This window comes from Triturus cristatus, chromosome 8 (genome assembly GCF_964204655.1).
Source record: "Triturus cristatus chromosome 8, aTriCri1.1, whole genome shotgun sequence".
In the NCBI taxonomy this organism is placed as follows: domain Eukaryota; kingdom Metazoa; phylum Chordata; class Amphibia; order Caudata; family Salamandridae; genus Triturus; species Triturus cristatus.
The window spans coordinates 996,627,173-996,646,701 of record NC_140591.1 but is presented as its reverse complement, the minus strand read 5'-3'; the positions used below and the strand labels follow the sequence as shown (position 1 = coordinate 996,646,701).

Sequence of the window (19,529 nt, the reverse complement as noted above, 5' to 3'; positions counted from 1 at the left end):
GTTTTCCTGAGCGGAACAAAGTGGGCAGCCTGAACCAGTTAGTGCAGCAATGGCTTAAGGCAGTGGTTCCCACACTGTGAGCCGTGGCTCCCAGGGGAGCCGCCAAACCAAGCCAGGGGAGCCGTGCACCAAGCACTTTAATGCATTTAATGTTGAAGGGTCTGTTGGCTTCAGCTAAACTAATTAGACTTAAACGCATGATATTTATGATTTGTAAGTGACATGCCTAAAGCTGTAAACATTGCGCTTAACTGATGGCATGTCAAGGGAGATGACCTCCATATTTCACTGGATCCCCATGTTCCAACTCTCCCAAAGTAAGCGGAAGATGCCTGATTTCTTTTGTTAGACTCCTTAATAGTGCATTTTACACGAATGCAAGTTATCAGGAAAGTACAGTTGTCCTGTCTATTAAACACATTAAGTATTATTAAGTATTGACACTTGTACTTGAACCATAGGTACTTCCAGTACATATTTCTTTCAGTACACACACATTTCCAGACAGACCCGCTCTCTCCTTGAGCACAGGAAAGTATACAGCATAATGCCAACATTTGGAAGCAAGAAAGAGGGACGTTTAAAAAAAGAAATCAGATGAATTTATTTGGCTTGCATTGATTTGGAGGCAATTTTAGGGAGGAGACAGCAAAAATAAAGCTGTATGTGGTTTAAAAAACTGTAAGTCACCCTGCTGAGACAGGTGTGTTGGCATGTATGACATGGGTAAACATGTAAGTGCATGCAAATATTTTCAAGCACAGAAACACTTTTGGCAATGGGGCCTACATGCATACAGGTTCTATCTAGGACTGTAAGTGGGTTAAAAAAGTTTGAGAGGGTACTCTAAAAAAAAGGCATGGGAAAAGAAGTGTAACAAGGAATATTTTATTAGAGGTGCCTCCTTAGTAATATGAAACACCCTGCGTATAGGATTATAATACCTTCATCAGCTTCAGCCCAATTATTTCAGGGAGAAAATGCAGGTACTCCCAAGGCTGGGCTTACATCCCCCCCCACCTTCCAAACAAAGTAAAAGAGGGGAGCCACGGGCAATGGCCAATGGGCCAAGGGAGCCGCAGGTCGAAAAGGTTTGGGAAAAACTGGCTTAAGGAACAGTCTGGTCTAAGTCAGAAGGAGTGTTCAGGAATTTCCACTTGAATGAACTTTAGAGGGGGGGCAACTGGTTGGCGGACAACGGCAGAGGAACAACAGTTATGATGGTTCCGAGAGATTTAACTGTGAGAGCTGAGGTCTTAACCAGAGTGTAGCAAACGGGTAAACTCTTCAGGAAGGCATTCAGAGACCATGATGCAAAGGTAGGAATCCTGTATTCAGCCTACCTGTGGGTTTACCATGAAGAGGAAACATCTCTTTGGGTGCCATGCAGCTATACTATGTGTCGACTGGCAGAAACACGAACCAAGCTTGGAAGAAGAGGGTGAAGCGAGGGGTAAAGGAAGATCGAAATACTCGGACATACCTAAAGTTGGTTTTGGTTAGGGTGCAGTCTTAGTTATAGAGTTCATTTGATTTTCATGATTAGTGCTGTCTGTCCTTAAATGAAACTATTAGTACCTCCAGGTATATCAAATGATGTTGTGCAAGTGCAGTTCTTTTGGTTGACCAAAATGGGGAAAGTGTAAAACAGCTGAACCCTAGCCCAAGATGAAAACAAGACTTGGGGATGTAACAGAACTCTGTCTAAGAGCTTACAATGAAGTGAAGACATGATTGTATTACCACCGTGCTCCCCTAGAAATGCAGTCAACTATTTTGTGCATGTATTTCTGCTTTTTTTTGTCACCTGAAACTGAGAACTCTGGAGTTTTGTAGGTTTATGGTACTATGGAAGGAAATTGAGATGTTTAAATAGTACAACTGGCAGGGAATGATTTGTTTTCCATTAAATATTTAATAATGCATGTTTTCTTGAACAAAATGCTTGAGCAGTCCACGGTGCAAATATTTTAGGTACTACTAAGAAAACGCTGTTTGGGGGGTGTGGCTAAGCGTCAGCAAAGATGGCCGCTTAGGAGCGAGCTCCGCCGGAGCTAAGCCAATATTCCCCATAAATCCGTCACTTCTCCTGAATGCAGCATGACAAAGAGTTGGGCAGGTCCTGTTGAAAGGCTGCGGCACCGGACTCTGTGACCCGAAGTCCGGGGGCACCCCCGTTGCTGCGGTGTGCCTGAATCGGGAAGAGCCACCTGGGAGTAGTGGAGAGGCAGGCAACGGGCGCCACCAGCTATTGCGTACGCAACAGCCCGGCGCTGAGGCCGGCAGCGACGCTTGCTGTCGGAGCGAAGCCGGCCCTTGGCGCCCCCCCTGCTGAACTGCATTGAAGGCCAAAGGGGATCGCGTGGTGAATCGCGGCCCCTGTGTGCACCGGAGGCCGAGGGCAGCGCCTCCGCGCGCGCGATAGGTGCCAAAGTGAAGCGGCGGTCCGGGAGCCGATCGGCTGCACAAGTTGTTTACCCCCTGAGGTGGCCTGACTGTGGGACCTGCGGGACAGCCTGCACCTGCGACCAGCGGGGTCACCTGCTTGCTGAGGGCAGCCCTGGCTGGGCGCCATTAGCCGGCCCTGGGTCCTACAGGAGGAATACTGGACGGTGAGACAGACCCCAGAAGGTGGTGGTGGGGAGCATTGCCGGCTTGCTACATGCCCCAGTGAGGACGAAAAAGCTGCAGTAGTGTGAGGGCTGCTGTGGTTGCTGACTGAGGCCTGCGCCACAGGACATCCGGACCCCACGCCCATTATCGCCCCTGGCTGTGCCCCGGCGCCCCGAGACCCTGCGGCCCAGTTTCACAGTATGATATTGGGCCCCTGCCTACGCAAGCCATGGTGCGCCACAGCCGGGGACTGGACTCCGCTGCCTCTTTGTCGGAGAACTAGGTATGGAGGGGGAAGGAGTGTGTGGCGGCCTAGAACGGGGTGAGGGGACTGCAGCTCACCCGGAGGTGTTCACCACTGGCTGCATAGTGGTCTTGCTGCACAGACCCTCGTACAGGGAGGGAGCCCAAGAAGAGCGCGTCCGCTCTCCCCCTTGGCTGGCCGGAGTGTGGATTGGGAGCCGGTTGTGGACGAGAGAGACCCGTGACACGTGTGACACGCGTGTCTGACCGGGCGGTGAGGGCCTGACACCGAGGGCGGTCACAACTTCTGCTGAGCGGCGGTGGGAACTGCAGAAGGGGGCTGCGCAGATATATCAAGGTGGGGCGAATCGGCTGGAAGGACTGGATTGCAACCCGCTTGCAGGACGATAACGGGCAAGCGACGTATGATCACAGGATACCCTGGTAACTGGCGGGTTAGACAAAGGGATCACGACATGAAACCCAAAGGGGCAGCGGCTGCCCAAACGAACAAGCTCGATAAATATGCGGTCCCGCGATCAGCCCCCCAGACTGAGGGGGCAGCGGGGGAGCACCCAGGATTGGCTGAACCCTCCTTGGCTTCCATCATGGCGGCTATACAAAACCTAGGGACCACCCTTGATACGAAAATCGATAAGGTGTCCATTGAAATGAAACTTTTGAAGGCGGATCTCAACAAAACTTTGGACAAGGCCAGAAGTAACGAGACAGATATCAGGGAGCTTCAGACCTCCTCCAAGAAGCTTGAACAGAGGGTTAACGAGCTGGTCCACCAATATCGTCAAGTAGCCCTGAAGCTCGAGGATCAGGAAGGGAGGGCCCGATGGAACAACATCTGCGTGGTGGGAGTTCCAGAAGGTTCGGAAGGACCTAGTATGGATCTTTTCCTCGAGGATCTGATCCTTAACTGGCTGAAACCGAAGCGGCTCTCTGCTATGTTCTCCGTTGAAAGGGCGCACCGCGCGCCGATCCCCAAGCCCAAACCCGGATCCCCGCCGTGCACCATAATCGCGAAAATCTTCGACTACAGGGATCTGGATACTATCCTGCAAGCCGCCAGACAGATGGGAGACAGTTCTATTGTTTTTTGGGGGGGGTTTGTGATGTTCATAGGGGTCGGGGGGATTCGGTTGGGCATGTAGGAAATATCGTTATGGGAAGACACGGTGTTGCAGGCACTATGGACAACGTACTGACACAGCATTTGGAGATGGCTACAAGGTGGGATAAAAGTTTGAATATCCTTAGCTGGAACGTTAATGGGTTGGGAGACATGCTTAAGCGAGGCATAGTACTCCAATTTCTTAAAAGGCACCTCCCAGACATCGTCCTCTTGCAAGAAACACACCTCATTGGTAACACATGCCGAGCGCTCAACAGATGGGGGTATGCACTTGCTACACATGCCGGCTTTACCACGGGATCCCGCGGAGTGGGTATTTTGCTGCGCCGCAATTTTCCAATGGTCATTGAACACTCAGAGACGGACCTGCTGGGCCGCTATGCGGTGCTTACGGGAAAGTGAGAAGGACGCACGCTTAACTTAGCGACGGTATATAGTCCGCCGGGTCTCCAAAACCAATCATACCAGGACCTGAGCAAACTTCTCCTTTCCCTCCCCGAGGGACAGCTTCTAATTGGGGGGGACTTCAATGCAGTGATGTCGGGTGAACTGGATAGACACCCGCCTCGGAACATCGCGACGGGGCACATGTGGCTCTCCAATCTTTTGGAGGCATTTGGGCTAGTTGACCTCTGGCGTATGCGCCACCCAAATCTACAGCAGTACACATTCTTTTCGGGACCCCACCATAAATTTTCCAGAATAGACTATCTCCTTACTCCTTTGCAGCACGACACTACGGTTCAAGAGATGAAACACCTGGCGCGGGGTATATCGGATCATTCCCCTTTGTGGGCACACTTAACTATTGGGGAACAAAAAGTAGGAAGTGTGGCGCCTGTTAGCTCTTGGATCCTATGCAATCCCGGGATTAAGAGGGAGATCACTCGCTCGATAGACCAATACTTCAGTGATAATGTCAGGTCAGTGGACTCCCCTGCTATCCTTTGGGAAGCATTTAAGACTGTATTGAGGGGTGAAGCCCTCTCCAAAATTGCCGGCCACCGTAAAGACAGGGAGGCACAAATGCTTGCCATTGAACGAGATCTTCTCGCACTGGAAAGGGAAGCACAGGTGCACGGGACCCTAGAGGCTCAGCATCGAATGCAGTTGAAAGCGGCTGAGTATAAGGACCTAGCTACCGAGGCCGCTAAAAATCTAGCAAGGGACAGAGGCGGCCGACTCTATGATCAAGGGGACAAAGCGGGCAAACTAATTGCCTGGTTGGACAAAAAGCAGCAGATGCAGAAGGTGGTGGCCGGGCTTCAGATTGAGGCCCCCCCCCTTACTGAACCTCTGGAGATACTTAGCGAGTTTGCGGCATATTTCAAAAGGGTATATAGCAGAGGGATGGAGCGATCGGAGGAAGATTCCTCTGTGCTCTTAGCCGACATTAAGCTGCCCACGCTTACTGAGGAAGACCGAGAGAATTTGGACGGCGAACTCAAAACCGCCGAATTGGCAAAGGCTATTAACGACCTGTGGCCTGGGAAAGCCCTGGTTTCAACGGCCTCCCTATTGAGTTGTACAAGCTCAAACCTGATTGCCTGGGCCTGCACCTCAAAAATATGTTTGAAGACAGTAAAACTTTGGGGAGGCTCCCGAGGGACCAACGTGTCGCCACTCTGGTGGTTATCCCTAAGGAAGGGAAACCTAGAGAGTTGTGCACCTCATATAGGCCAATATCGTTATTAAATGCGGAGCCTAAGATTCTGGCGTAGCTCCTTGCAAATAGGATTAAGCCAATAATCACCAAAATAATTCACCCAGGTCGGGCTTCATGCCGCACCGTAACACAGCGCTCATTCTACGACGGCTCCACGGCGTGATGGGTCACTGCCACACGATTCAGGAAGATGCGGTCGTGGTATCGCTAGATGCCGCTATGGCATTCGACATGCTCGAATGGCCTTATATGATGGCGGTCCTTAGGCGGATGGACTTTGGTCCCAATTTCATCGGGTGGGTGCGCCTCCTCTATATTGAGCCACTGGCCCAGGTTGTGGTTAACAACAAGATCTCCGAGATCTTCGCGCTAGAGAGGGGGACGCGACAGGGCAGCCCCCTCTCACCCTTGCTCTTCGCCCTCTGCTTGGAGCCTCTGGTGGCCTGGATAAGACAGGACCTCTCATTACGAGGCCTTAGATGGACGGATAGGTGGGAGGACCGGATCTCGTTATATGCTGATGACATCCTATTGTATCTTGTATCCCCCTCTAAATCCCTCATAGTGGCCCTGGATATCTTTACCAGCTTTGGGAAAAACTCGGGGTACAGCATCAACTGGGGGAAATCAGTACTGTCGTATTACACGCCCCCCCCCCGTCCATCCCGCGTGACTGCCCGATCGGGATAGCCACGGGAGGGTTCAAGTACCTTGGAATTTTTATTTCCAAGGATGCGACGACCCGCTACGAAAGTAACTTATTGCCACCTCTACAAAGATTCCAGAGGCACACAGCTATTTGGAATATGCTCCCGCTGTCGCTGACGGGTCGGGCAGCTCTATTTAAGATGATGGCGCTGCCACGGTTTTTATATGCACTCCAAAACTACCCTGATCTAGTCCCACATAAGTATTTTGCGGATATTGAGGCCACCCAGAGGGACCTCTTGCTTGTGGAGTGGTACGCCACGCATGTCACTCCAAAAACTTACGCTGGGGTGGTACGACGGGGATATAGCACTTCCGGACATCCGTAAATACTACTGGGCAGCACACCTCTCGGCTATCAATCAGGGCCCTTATAGGAGTGGGGATGATCCCGGGTATGGGATGGACAGGTGGCTCCTCCCAGGGGGGAACTTTGAGGCCACGCTTTACTCAAAACCGACCAAATACCACCTCACAAGGCCTACAAAACACTCTGTTCAACTTTGGCATATTGTGAGCCGGAAACTGGGATGGGCCGACAAACTCACATTGGCAACCCCGCTCTGGGTGTCCGAAAAGCTGGGCTCACTGTGTCGCACCAAAGGATTTCGTAATTGGGATTTGATAGGGATCTCCCATATAAGGGAACTGTGGGGACCTAATGGTATGGTGACCTTTGCCTCCCTACAGCACACTTACGAACTGGCGCAAACAGAGTTCTTCAGGTACATGCAGATCAGACACTCGCTCCAATCAAACATTTTACCAGGAACAACGCTCCCGGAATCCTCCTCGTTAGAGGACACTCTGCTTGACGGGCACTTACCGGAGAGAGCTATTTCTCTAACATATAAAAAACCTATACACCACACCCCTGACCCATTACTTGCACTCAGGAGAAAATCGGAGACCGATGGTTTGGAGATTGATGATGAGGAATGGAGAGAGGCACTTTCATCCCTTAAAGAGGTGGCGATATCGGCAAAGCTAAGGCTGATACAGCTTAAAATATTACATCGAGTATACATCACAGGTACACGGCTAGTGCCGATGGGGAGGAGTGAGGACGGGCTTTGTAGAAGACGGTGTGGGGAGACAGTGACATTTCTTCACATAATATGGGAATGCCCTCAAATACGAACATATTGGAAGCGGGTACACGATTGTATGAGTGCGGTCTGGGGGGTAAGATTACGACCTGAAGCTAAAAGGTGCCTCCTAAACATCTGGGAGCCCACAGACCTGTCTGTAAAAGGTAGAATGTGGGCAACACTTGGACAGGCAATCGCAAAACGAAATATAGCACGCCTGTGGGGAGCGGGAACACCTCCAATGATTAGCGAATGGAAGAAGGACATGGACTGGTGCATGCTGCAAGAGAAGACAGTTTATACGGCACGGGGTGCCCGAGGAAATGAGTGCCAGCCTGGTCAAAATGGAATGCGTACCGTGTATATTTGTGTGAACCTCCCATGCTCCCTTCCCTTGACGAACCATTAACACCATAGTGTTCCTGCACAGATACCAGTTTGAGTACTATTAGCCTTGAGGTGATCTTTTTGTATGACAGACTGTAGGTGCAACACTGTAAAGTTCTATGTACAAATGTACAATGACCAACAAATTTATTTTTGGTTAATAAAAAGAGTTATAAAAAAAAAAAAAAAAAAAGCTATTTATTTCTCATCCTCTTTGATCTTCTGGATGTTTTTGATGCTTAAAGAGATAATGTCCACTCTCATTTTTTCCTAACACATTTGTGCATCGTTTGGACTTCATAATGTTTTCAAAATCTTTTTAATAGCATTTGCAAGAGCTCCGAACGAGTAACATTCAATTACAAGAAGTTGTTGCTCAAGCGGAAAGGCGCCTCAGTGAGCATCAACAGGAACTTTCGAGAGCCCCAGATCCGCAGCAGGACGTGAAGGAACTGCTTGACAATCAGGTATGACGTTTGAGTAGACAAGCATTACTAGTTCATGTGCAGTAACGATGTTTTCATGTCATTGTTGAAACCTTCAGACACGTGTATGTAGTAATTTGTCACACGAAAATGTAGAATGTAGAAATGTAGGGCTAAATAATTTATACTGTGAATTGTAAACAATTAAATGAATGTGTTCAAACTTGATTCCCTTAAAGCCTATCTACTATACCATTTAGGTCAGACCAAAGGCATCTTTAGATCATGTTGCCAGATCGCATGTTACCAGTGTTTAAAAATATTCATAGAGTGGGTTTTGACTAGCCTCAGAGGATTATTCCTCTCAACTCATTCTATTGGTTGCTTAATGTATCATTCTGCCCCAGGCTTTAAGTGGGCCGGGTCCTGCCGGTGAAAGCGGGTGCCGAGACGGGTCGCTATTGGTCTCTCCTTTTTACCTTCAGGGTGTGACAAAACTCTGCAATAGCACCACTGCTTTTGATGTAACTTCAAAGAAACTAATTTTTCAGTTTTATAAAGCGCAAACTTGGAGCAAACAGGAGCACCAGTTAAATTGCACATGGACATATTCATGTTTTGAATCACAGGATGTTGAGTGGACGTGAGGCTCGAACCTGCTTTCTCAGCTGTAAAGTCGGTGGGCCCGATTCACAGAACTAACTTAAGACAAAATCCTAAACTTACTACCATTTTGGTATTCACAGAAGGCACTTACTCATTTTGGTATTCACAGAAGGCACTTACTCATTTCGGTATTCACAGAAGTTAGGACTCCTAACTTTAGGACTCCTAAATGCCTTCTGTGAATACCGAAAGTCTTAAAATTAGGATTTTTCTCAGTTTAGTAGTAGTATAGTTAGGACTCCTAACTTTAGGACTCCTAAATGCCTTCTGTGAATACCGAAAGTCTTAAAATTAGGATTTTTCTCAATTTAGTAGTCCTAAGTTTAGATTTAGGACTACTAAATTGAGAAAAATCCTAATTTTAAGACTTTCGGTATTCACAGAAGGCATTTAGGAGTCCTAAAGTTAGGAGTCCTAACTATACTACTACTAAACTGAGAAAAATCCTAATTTTAAGACTTTCGGTATTCACAGAAGGCATTTAGGAGTCCTAAAGTTAGGACTCCTAACTTCTGTGAATACCGAAATGAGTAAGTGCCTTCTGTGAATACCAAAATGAGTAAGTGCCTTCTGTGAATACCAAAATGGTAGTAAGTTTAGGATTTTGTCTTAAGTTAGTTCTGTGAATCGGGCCCGGTAACTCTAGCCTTAGCCACAACCTCCCCCACAAAAACAGAAGCATTTACAATATTATATACAACAAAGTCATAGTTCCTGCTTATTTATCTTATGCAATATACAACCATTGGCAAAGCCAATAGCCCTGGCTTGTTGGAGGTGTAATGTTACTTGTGTTGTATTTCTGGATGAATGGACAGAAGCAGCAAAATACCAGTGGTGCAGCGCACTATGCTAACTACAGATGTTTAACTTAAGTGTTTTAAGCCACACCCTTAATTACATCGGCCACGCCCATATAGGAGACCCCCCACAGTTTTTTCATCCCACTTAAAGCCCTGATTCCGCCTTCTATGGAGTGAGTGCCTTGCAATGAAAAGGGACTCAAATCTAAAAAGTACACTCAACCACCCCACATTTTGTCACATACCATTCTTTATTTCACTCATGCATCATAGCACCATCAGTAATAGCACTGCCTCCAACATCACTTATGCAACCGCCGCTGCCACCAGTGCCACCACAAGCACCACGTAAACCACCACCAGTAACAGATTACCAACAACATCATAACACAGCCCATCCCACCACCACCAATACCACAGCAACAATAATTTTACACCACCACCAATCGCACAACCACTATTATCACCAGTACCAGACTACCACCAATACCACAGAGCCACCAATACCACTTTTTCTCCCTCTCCCAGTATCATCACCAATACTACCATCAATTTCACTAATACCAGTCAGTACCCCCAGTGCCACCACCACCAATATCAGCATCCACCACTAGTGAACCTCTACCTCTACTATGTAGTAAAACTAATGCTGTCATTACCAATACTGCTGTTTGTAATGCCACACTGCTACCAAGACATAAAATACTACCAATATCAGCACCACCCCCACCATAACCTCCATCAATTTTTCCACCACCAATATTACTGCCTCCTCTAGCAAGCATTGGAAAAGCCAACAGGTCTGACTTTATTGTTCGTAGCATGGAAATATAGTTCTGCCTGTCTTTGGTAGCATGTGTTGTCATACTGAAAGTAGCCCTTTTGGTTTTAACAATGCTTGTGTTGGTCTTTTTTAAGTGCACTTTCTCAAAAAGGGGCAAAAGAGGGACAGAAATAGACTGTGGGCAAGGTGAATGTATTTAGGTACAGGAAACAGTATGTTTAATCCAGCAACAAAAAGATGGAGGCAAAGGAAAGATAACAGCAGAAAGCGGTATAGGCGTGGAAGTAGCAATCATATAGTGTATGGTAAAGTTTGTTCTGCTTTAAAGCAAAATGCAACAAGTGTTGTTGGACATTGTGCAAAAGGATGCAAGAGAAAACGGAATCCTACGGTTACATTTGTTACTGAGAAGACTGCGGAGGTGAACGTCACTAGTAGAATCAGTGGTAATGGTGTCACGCTTGTCCATAGCAGTGCCCAATAAGACATGTTCAAGTGAATAAGACACTCCTCCCCTCCAGTTACCGAGCTTGACAAGAACCAATCAACAGCATCGGAGATTACCAAAACCAATACATCAGAACCTAGCCGCCCCTCAGCCAGAAAGCTTGTCTTCCTGCAGTCTCCAGACGAATGAGGGGCAACACATCGGCGCAGACATGACCAACACACTAGTAGTGGTATACCTTTCAGAAAGCTGTATTACCTGTAATAAAGCTTTCGGTTAAAACACATGGAAAATAAAATATAATCCCAGGGTAAATGCCAGGGCAACTCAAGGAAAGCTAACTGTCCTTCTGGCTACTAGATAAACGTAATCTAAGTACATTAAGAAGCTAAGCCTTAATGTTGACACACTTTCAATAAACAGCTTTTTTTAAACGTACAACATCATAAGAAACCAAAACCAATCAGCTGAAGAAAACAGGAAGGAGTCATAAGGTAGCAAGCAGTACACGCTAAAGAAAGGTCAGTCGGGCCGAAATCCAAGAAAGTACCAGCAACCAGAGGACCAGGATATAATGATACTCCAAGAGTGAGGCAGAGCATAAACTGGCTCCTTAGTTGTGTGGACCAATCAAAGTAGTCGCATGACATGAAGGGCCATTGTCTGAAATCCCCAGGAATACTTAACAGATGGTGTGCACATCCCACTAAGGATACACCAAGTGCCCTAAAAGTCAACAATTTCCCGCCAGGAAGAGGCGAGAGGTGTGCCCACCAAAGCCCAGAGTTCAAAATCTACCTGACTTTTCAGGATAGCAGGTGAGCGGCAGAGAGAGGGCAGTCCAAGCAGGAGAGAAGTGTCTCCATAAATTTGATGCCACTTGGTCACAATGGAGGTTGCTGTATAGTGCTGTTTAATGAAGATCAGTGTTGTAAAGTAGGTTGACCAAACAAGTGAGTGGACTTAGATGTGGGGCCGCTGGCCTCATGAGCACGGGGCAGCAGAGCGGCCCTATGGAGAGAGTTTCAGTGCTTCCAGACCCCACGGCTTGGGTGTGACAAATGGAAGTGCATTTCTACATGTGAAGGAAAACATTTTGTTAAATATCAAAAGCCAAATAAGTTACAAAACAGGGTGTTTCATGCAACTAGGAGGTGTAGGGGTACACATAGTTCAAGATTCAGGATTACCATATCATAACATTGCAGAAAGAGTATGAATGGGGAAATTCTATGAGGGATTTTTGGGATTTTTCAATCTCTGAGGCTTCAGTCCAGAGAACTACAGGGGCAAAACATCTAACATGCTAGCGTATAGAAGACTGCTTTAGAAGTTAAGAATAAAGAACCCACCGTAAAGTTACAAAAAAGGCTAGTCCCTACAGTGATGGAAGGGCCAAGGAAATGTGTACATTATTTATGTCCCAACAGTAAGGAGCAAGTGTTAGTGATGGGTGAAAGTCAGTCTAAATTAAATTGAATATTAAAAACATTTCCTATTGTTTTTAATGTTAAGATTGGGAAGTTAAGACAAGTTACGCATACGATTATGGTGAAGAAGGATGCCACTCCCAAGTACATAAAGGGAGGAGTGTTCCCAGGATCGTAAGAGAAAACATAACACAAGAATTGGAACAGTAGGAAAAAGTTGGGCTATTGAGTCTCCTGAGTCGTCATCCTATTTGCGCCACTTGTAGTGGTGTGATGGACCAATAATAAGGTGAGGCTGAGTATAGACCTTATACACCATAACAATAATATTGAAGTAGATGAGATTCCATAAGTGAAATGATGTTCATTGTTGGAAATGGCCCTTTTCGTGGGGTTACCCTAAATTGTTTGCCTTCCTCCTCCTCTTTCTTCTGACCTTTGTGTTGGCTTTAGGACTCTGGGCACTTTACCACTTCTAAACAGTGCTAAAGTGCATGTGCACCCTTCCTAAAACATGGTAGCATTGGCTCATATCCAATTGGTATCTTTAATCAACTTATAAGTCCATAGTAAAGTGCACTACATGTGCCCAGGGCCTGTAAATTAAATGCTACTAGTGATCCTGCAGCACTGCTTTTGCCACCCACATAAGTAGCCCTTAACCGTGTTTCAGGCCTGCCTCTGAAGGGCCTGTGTGTGCAGTTTCCTGCCACTTCATCTTGGTACTTAAATATACTTGCAAAGCTTTAAGCTCCCCTTTTATTACACATATGTCACCCCTAAGGTAGGCCCTGAGTAGCCCTATTGACACCGTGCCGTGTAAGTAAGAGGTAGGACATGTACTTTTATGTTTGAGATGTGCTGGTAGTGACAAAGATCCTATTTCATTTTTCAGTACTGTGAGGCCTACCCTTCTCATAGGATAGCATCGGGAGTTCCTTTATTTACTTATAAGTGGTAATTCCTGATCAGAAAGGAGTAGCTTTCTCATGTTTGGACTGGTTAGAATAGTAATGATAAATCCTCCTTACTGGTAAAGATGGACGTTACATTGTTATTTTAGAAATGCCACTTCTAGAAAGTGGATATTTCATTGTGCTTATAACTCTTTGTGCTTGACAGCCAGTCTCCAATACACGTCAGTGCTGGGTGACAGCTACACTTTGTGTATTTCCTCTAGACAGCCACAACACAGGAAGGGCTGGGTATGACAGGATATTTATCTGAATTCATCTGCATACTGATAGCCCTCCTGAGCAGAAAGGGAGAGAGGTGGCTTAGATTTACATCTGAATAGGCGGTGTCCTGTCCTCACACAAAGCACTGATTTGCACCCCCCCAAGGGTTAGCCTGGCAGACAGGAGGTGGTTGAAAGGGATCCATGAGCACTCCAGAGAGTTATTTTGAAGTCACCCCTTATGTTAAAGGCACTTTTCTTTCTTTAATCTTTATTTCGATCAATAAGATCATAAAAGATGTGCATAACAGTAAGATTATTAAAAGCCATGAAACATGAATTGTAATGCATTGCATTGGCAGTTTGTCTATTAAAATCAAGTAAAAGTACAATTCAATTAAAAATCATCAGTACACTTCACTGTAAAACTTTAAGGCAAAACTGCGACCTATTTCATATAACGGGTACGAGTGTGCCACATCGCTGTTAAAAATGTGGCTACCGCAAACACAGTTGAAGGTGATGCATCAGTTTTTAGTACTCTATAGGCTGTATAACACTGTCTGAACCCTAAGTTTTTAAGCAAGGGAACGAGCCAATATTTTCTAGGTTTACTATAAGCAGTACAGAAGAATATCACATGCATTTCGCTTTCCAGGGGATCTAAACATACAGGGCATTGCTCGGTGGACGGGGGCTGAGACCAAGTACTGGTGAATGACCTGAGGGGGAGAGTGCCAAATCTCCACTGTAAGAATAGTTTTCTGGTCATAACAGGACTGATTCGGTCCAGCACAAGTTCCAGATGATATGAATCTTTAAATTGGATAAAAAAATTGGTTAAGGAACCCAGCTTTGTGCTTCCTAATAGGGAGGTTAGTTTAAAATCATAATATTCTTTTGATAAAACTTTACGTGGTACATTTCTGCAAGAATTTACAGGATCTAACCATAATTCCGGCCTTCCTAAGCTCTCGCACATTCGTTTGATATATTTTAGCCAGGGGATGTTTGTTATCTTTGGTAAGAGTAAGATCTCCTGTAACTCCATCCTGTAGCTCAAGAGCTCCGGTGTGCACCAAATTCGACGCCAGAAATTTAGTGGCTTTAAACCAGTTCTTCTTCAATTGGTCTGAGGCCAAGGTCTAGTCTCAGAGGGAGAAGCGGGGTAGTTGGAGGTAGAGCCACCAGCTGTCTGATGAATTTGTTTTCAGTGGTGTTGAGGTTTTGGGCCGGTAAATGTCCCCACATTTCCCCCCATAGGTAACTGCACCCCTGGCCTGCATGCTGTAAATTTGAAGAAGTGGGCCAATGGGTTTGTAGGTCGACCTGTTTGGTAACCTGCAAATACCACCCGTTAGCTGTACCAGTTTAATATTGGCCTTTGTCCGATGTGTATCCCAGGTCATATTTTGGTTAATAGTCACCCCTAAATACTCAAATGTAAAAACCCTCTCTAATCTCAGTGTGCCTATAGTGGGGTTGGGACATGTTGATGGCGGGGGGTTAAGAATCATATATTTTGTTTTCAAAGCATTGAGCTCCAGCCCCCGCTCTGCACAGAATAACGAGAAACCATCCAGAACGCGTTGTATTCCCATTGGGGATTTTGACAGCAGCAGGGTGTCGTCCGCAAACATAATGGCAGGCACCCTACTGCCGCCGAGCTTTGGAGCATCAATGTCTCCCATTTTAGCCAAGTGGGCGATTACCCCGTTGACAAAGAGGCAGAAGATGGTAGGTGCGAGCACACAACCCTGCCTCACCCCCCTGTCAACGGGGAATCTTTCTGAAAGGGTCCCATTCCTGCCACACCTAACCCGCGCAAATTTATTTTGGTGTAACCTTATCAGGATATTCAAAATGTCTGGAGGGATACCCAGGTCCGCCAACACTGACCATAATCTGGCCCTTGGTACCAGATCGAAGGCGGCACGCAAGTCTACAAAGACCGTGTATAAGCTTCCGCCCTCGATTATTGCAGTTTTCCAGAACAAGAGGTTCAAACGGAAGATCTGGTCCGTAGTTGAAATTCTCCTCCTGAATCCCGCCTGGAAGGGGCTCAGAATGGAGAATTCTTCCATCCAAGTTTGAAGGCGGTCTAATATCAGCCTCCCAAATAGTTTCTGTGAAACATCAATGAGGCTGATGGGCCTGTAGTTGGCTGGGAGCAGAGGCGATCCCTTCTTGTATATGGGGACAATCTCTGCGCCCAGCCAAGTACATGGCACCTCCATGCCCCTCAAGACTGCGTTAAAAATCACCAGCAAATATGGGGCCCACACATCAGGCTCTTGTTTAAATAGATCTCCTGGGAGCCCATCCAAGCCAGGCGCTTTACCTGTTGCCAGCCCGTAAATCGCGGCACGTACCTCCCCCTCCGTGAAGGGGTCCCCCTCGTGTTGCCTGTGTATTTTGGGCGATGCTTGTGATGGGACTCTATCTAGGTCCTTATAAAGGGACTGGAAGTGAGTTAGCATGGGTAATCAACTTCTTGTATTCCCTTCTACAAGCCTGTATCACCAATCTGTTTCTACCCTCCTTTATCGATGTAAGCAGGTCTGATTTGGCCTTTCGGCATACAGCGTTATACCAGCTGGGGCATTTCGCCCTACTGGCTCTTATCTTTCCAATGGAAAAGAGAACGTCGGCCGTGGACTTAATAAGGTCCTCATGTAGCGACCCCAGTTGTTCATGAGTTCCGTGGTCGCTATATTGGTCCAGTAGTGCGCTCACCTTCTCTAGTGAGGGAACAACCCGAGCGTACAACTCTGAGAGTTTTCCTGGATTGGCAGCTAGTTTTTACCACCTTACTCTCCGTCTATTGTTCGCAAGAACCATCCCTGTGGCGGACCCATCATCTCCAGCCCCATTTACAACTATACCCGGGAGGAGATATTCTAATTCAAGTGCGTTGTGGTCGCTCTCCTCTCTGGGAATCACCTAAAGTCTATGACCCGGGACCACGAAGACAAATGGACCAGGATGTAATCCAATCTAGACTCCCGTCCCGTTTTGTTGAATGTACAGATAGCGGGGATATCGGACTTCGTACGTCCATTGCATGCCCTGAGACCGTGTTTGAGGGTCAATGCGGTGATCTGTACAGCCAAAGGTGTCCAGGCTCTAGGCGCAGGGGCCATCGTAGGCGGTACTAACCATAGAGCTTCCTCCTCCAGTACTGGCCCCTCCAATAGTCCCATGAGAGGTTCAAAGTGGGAATTCAGGTCACCTCCTACAACATAGGGTATGCCCTGTGGAATTTCGCTGAGGAAGGTGGAAAGATCGTCGATGGTAGTTGATTCCCGGGTTATGTTTACCGGCCTGGAATAGACATTTACCACAGCCAGTTTTTTGGCATTCGGCCACTCCAGCACGACACACTGGATATCCCCTGAAGCTGTTGGCAGGGGTGTAGCCTCACAGCCCAGATGGGTAGCCACCCAGGTTGCTAACCCTCCAGATGGACGACCCATTCCCCCCCATCTAGCAGGAATGGAAAACACCGCGAATCCCGGTCGAGAGTACTCCTCTCTCGCCCAGGTTTCTTGGAACAACCAAACATCTTTGGAGTCTATAAATGAACTCCAGTGTTCGCAGTCCATCTTGTTTCCCAAGCCCGCCAAGTTCCAGGATAATATCTTTAGTGGGGGTGATCTATGATGGGAAATGGGAGTTGGAGTGGTTTCAGTATCGGCTGCAGTGACCAATATTGGTTCATTTTGATCTGTTTTCCCTAGATTGGCTGGGGAATGCGGAGTGTACATTAGAGAGATCTCATTAGTAAGTACACTAACCGCTGTGATTATATTTTGGTGTGTTTTACCACATGAGCCGCCTTTGTTAGATTGGTGAGTAAAAGCGCCAGGATGCCCCCGTTGGGGGTGGCAGTGCGCTATACAAGTACAAACACATTTACATTTACATTTGGTGTTCCTTATTATGGTATTGGTCGACACAGGGCTCAGTCCTTGGGGGTTGGTTGGTGCAGTTGCTAGGGGACGGGATCTTTCCCACCTGAGCAACCCCTAGTCGTTTGTGGAGCCCCGCCTGGTGAGACAGTGTCAGTCAACCATGTCCAGGCAACTAAACCTGTTAAAAGTTGCAGGATAGGTAGGCTGCTGGTCTCTATAATAGAAGGAGTCCCCATTCTCCCTTGCCCGCCAACCTCCCCTTCTCATGGCAATTGAATCCCAACCCACCTCTTCTCGTACCTGGGTCATGGGTGGGTAGAAAAAGGATAATGCTAGGGATTGGATAGATGTCTCCTGGTCGCGATGTGGCCATCCGCATATGTGGGAAACCGTTCTATGTTCCCTAAAATTGACCAGGACACAATCCCCTTTGACTGATTTGTTTGTGTGACCCACCCATGGGACTCTTCTTACCATGAGCACCTCACTCCCTGTGCCCCATGGGAGAGGTCTATGTAGGGTAAGCCAATTCACCACCTTATTCTTTAGGGAAGCTGCAGATTCATTAGTACCTTGTTTTAGCTCCGGGACACCAGCTAAGATGACTATATATGGGCTCGCCTCCGGGGGGAGATTCATTGGGCTAAGTTTCTTTAAGTTGGTGGGGACTCCCTGGGTGAGTGTAGTCTCGGTCACGAGGTATGTCAGAGTGGTGGTACCTACGCCTGCAGAGGACTGGGGAATTATGGAATTGGTGGAAGGTGGCTGTGTTTGTGAGGTGCTAGGGGCTGGATTGGCATCCTTCGACAGAAGGGCTGGGATGCCCATCTGAATCTTGGGCTAAACCCTGCCCCTGTCTGCCCTATTAGCAGCTTTAAAGCTATCAACTAGTCCTAATATGGATTTTTCTATGGACAGAAGCCTGGCTTCAATCTTAGCCAAGCGTACTTCTAGAGGACTGAGGAGTGACTTGAGAAGAGTGCCAGTATTATCTATGGTACAGTCAGCATTTGTAATTAGCCTGGGACTAGGATTCAACTGCTCTGGTATTTTTATTGGTAGGTTCACTGCAGATATGGGAGTGGTTAAGTCGGATGGTATATGTGCAGATTTACCTTTACCCGGGGTGCTACCCCTCACAGTGGCCTTAGATTTTGTAACTTTTGCAACCTTTGCAACCTTTGCCTTACGGCACCCTAGATTTTGGGTGCCTCTTTTTCTTTTGGGTATAGCACCAGTCCTATTGTCATGCTTAAAAGAGATATCTCTAGCATTTATGGTGTCAGTGTCGGTAACGGTTGGGGCTGTAATGGGTTGTATCATAATCTGGTTTGGGGATGCCTGGTAAGGCAGAACAGGACTTCTAGCTTCCATATCCGTGTTGTTTAGCATGAGGTTAACTGTGCCTTGCAAAGTATCCGAACCATTGTCCCCGTTTTCCCCTTGGTTAGACTCTAGTCGTTAAGGTCGTTGAAGTCTTCTTTCTGGGGTTCTAGCTTGCGATATAGTGCCCATTGAAGATCTTCTTACCCATTCTATTTCCTGGGATATACGCCTTTCCAGGACAGTGATTTCATCAATCAGGAGCGCCCCGGCTTTGACGAAATAAGTATCAAGAGTGCCATTTGCATGTCCACCAGCCAGCGTACTTTTGCTCCTTGTTTCTCTTGTTGCCATGAATCAAGTTCTTGTCCTAGCTGCTAGATGGCAGACGTGAGCAAAAGAATCAAGAATCAATGGGAGCGGCCTGGTCCCGGCCTCTGCCGTTATTGCGAGCCGCGGGTATGGGCGCAGTTGAATAGGTAATAATGGGGGCGGGAAGAGACACCAGCTGCGCGTAGTTGCAAGCGCTAAGGATGCTGGGTCTCGCAGTCCCAGCCCCTGCAGGATACTGTGGTTGTTCCCCCGGTCTACTCGGGGCTTTGTCCTCAGTTCCTTCGTTAACTCGGGGCCTCTGTCTCTGTCTCCCCTCAGTCACAGATCTCAAAGTAGTTGCCGGGCTACTCAGGAGGCTCGCCCGCCTCCTTCAA

General features: G+C 47.3%; 1 protein-coding gene across 1 annotated transcript in view; it reads left to right on the top strand.

The window, feature by feature from the left end:
• Positions 1-19,529, top strand: part of LOC146805332 (cilium assembly protein DZIP1-like) — a 1,720,714-nt gene that overhangs the window by 351,850 nt on the left and 1,349,335 nt on the right. The window contains exon 5 of the mRNA XM_085622543.1: positions 8,179-8,319. Within this exon, the coding sequence (XP_085478669.1) occupies positions 8,179-8,319 (141 nt within the window). The remainder of the gene's footprint in view (positions 1-8,178; positions 8,320-19,529) is intronic.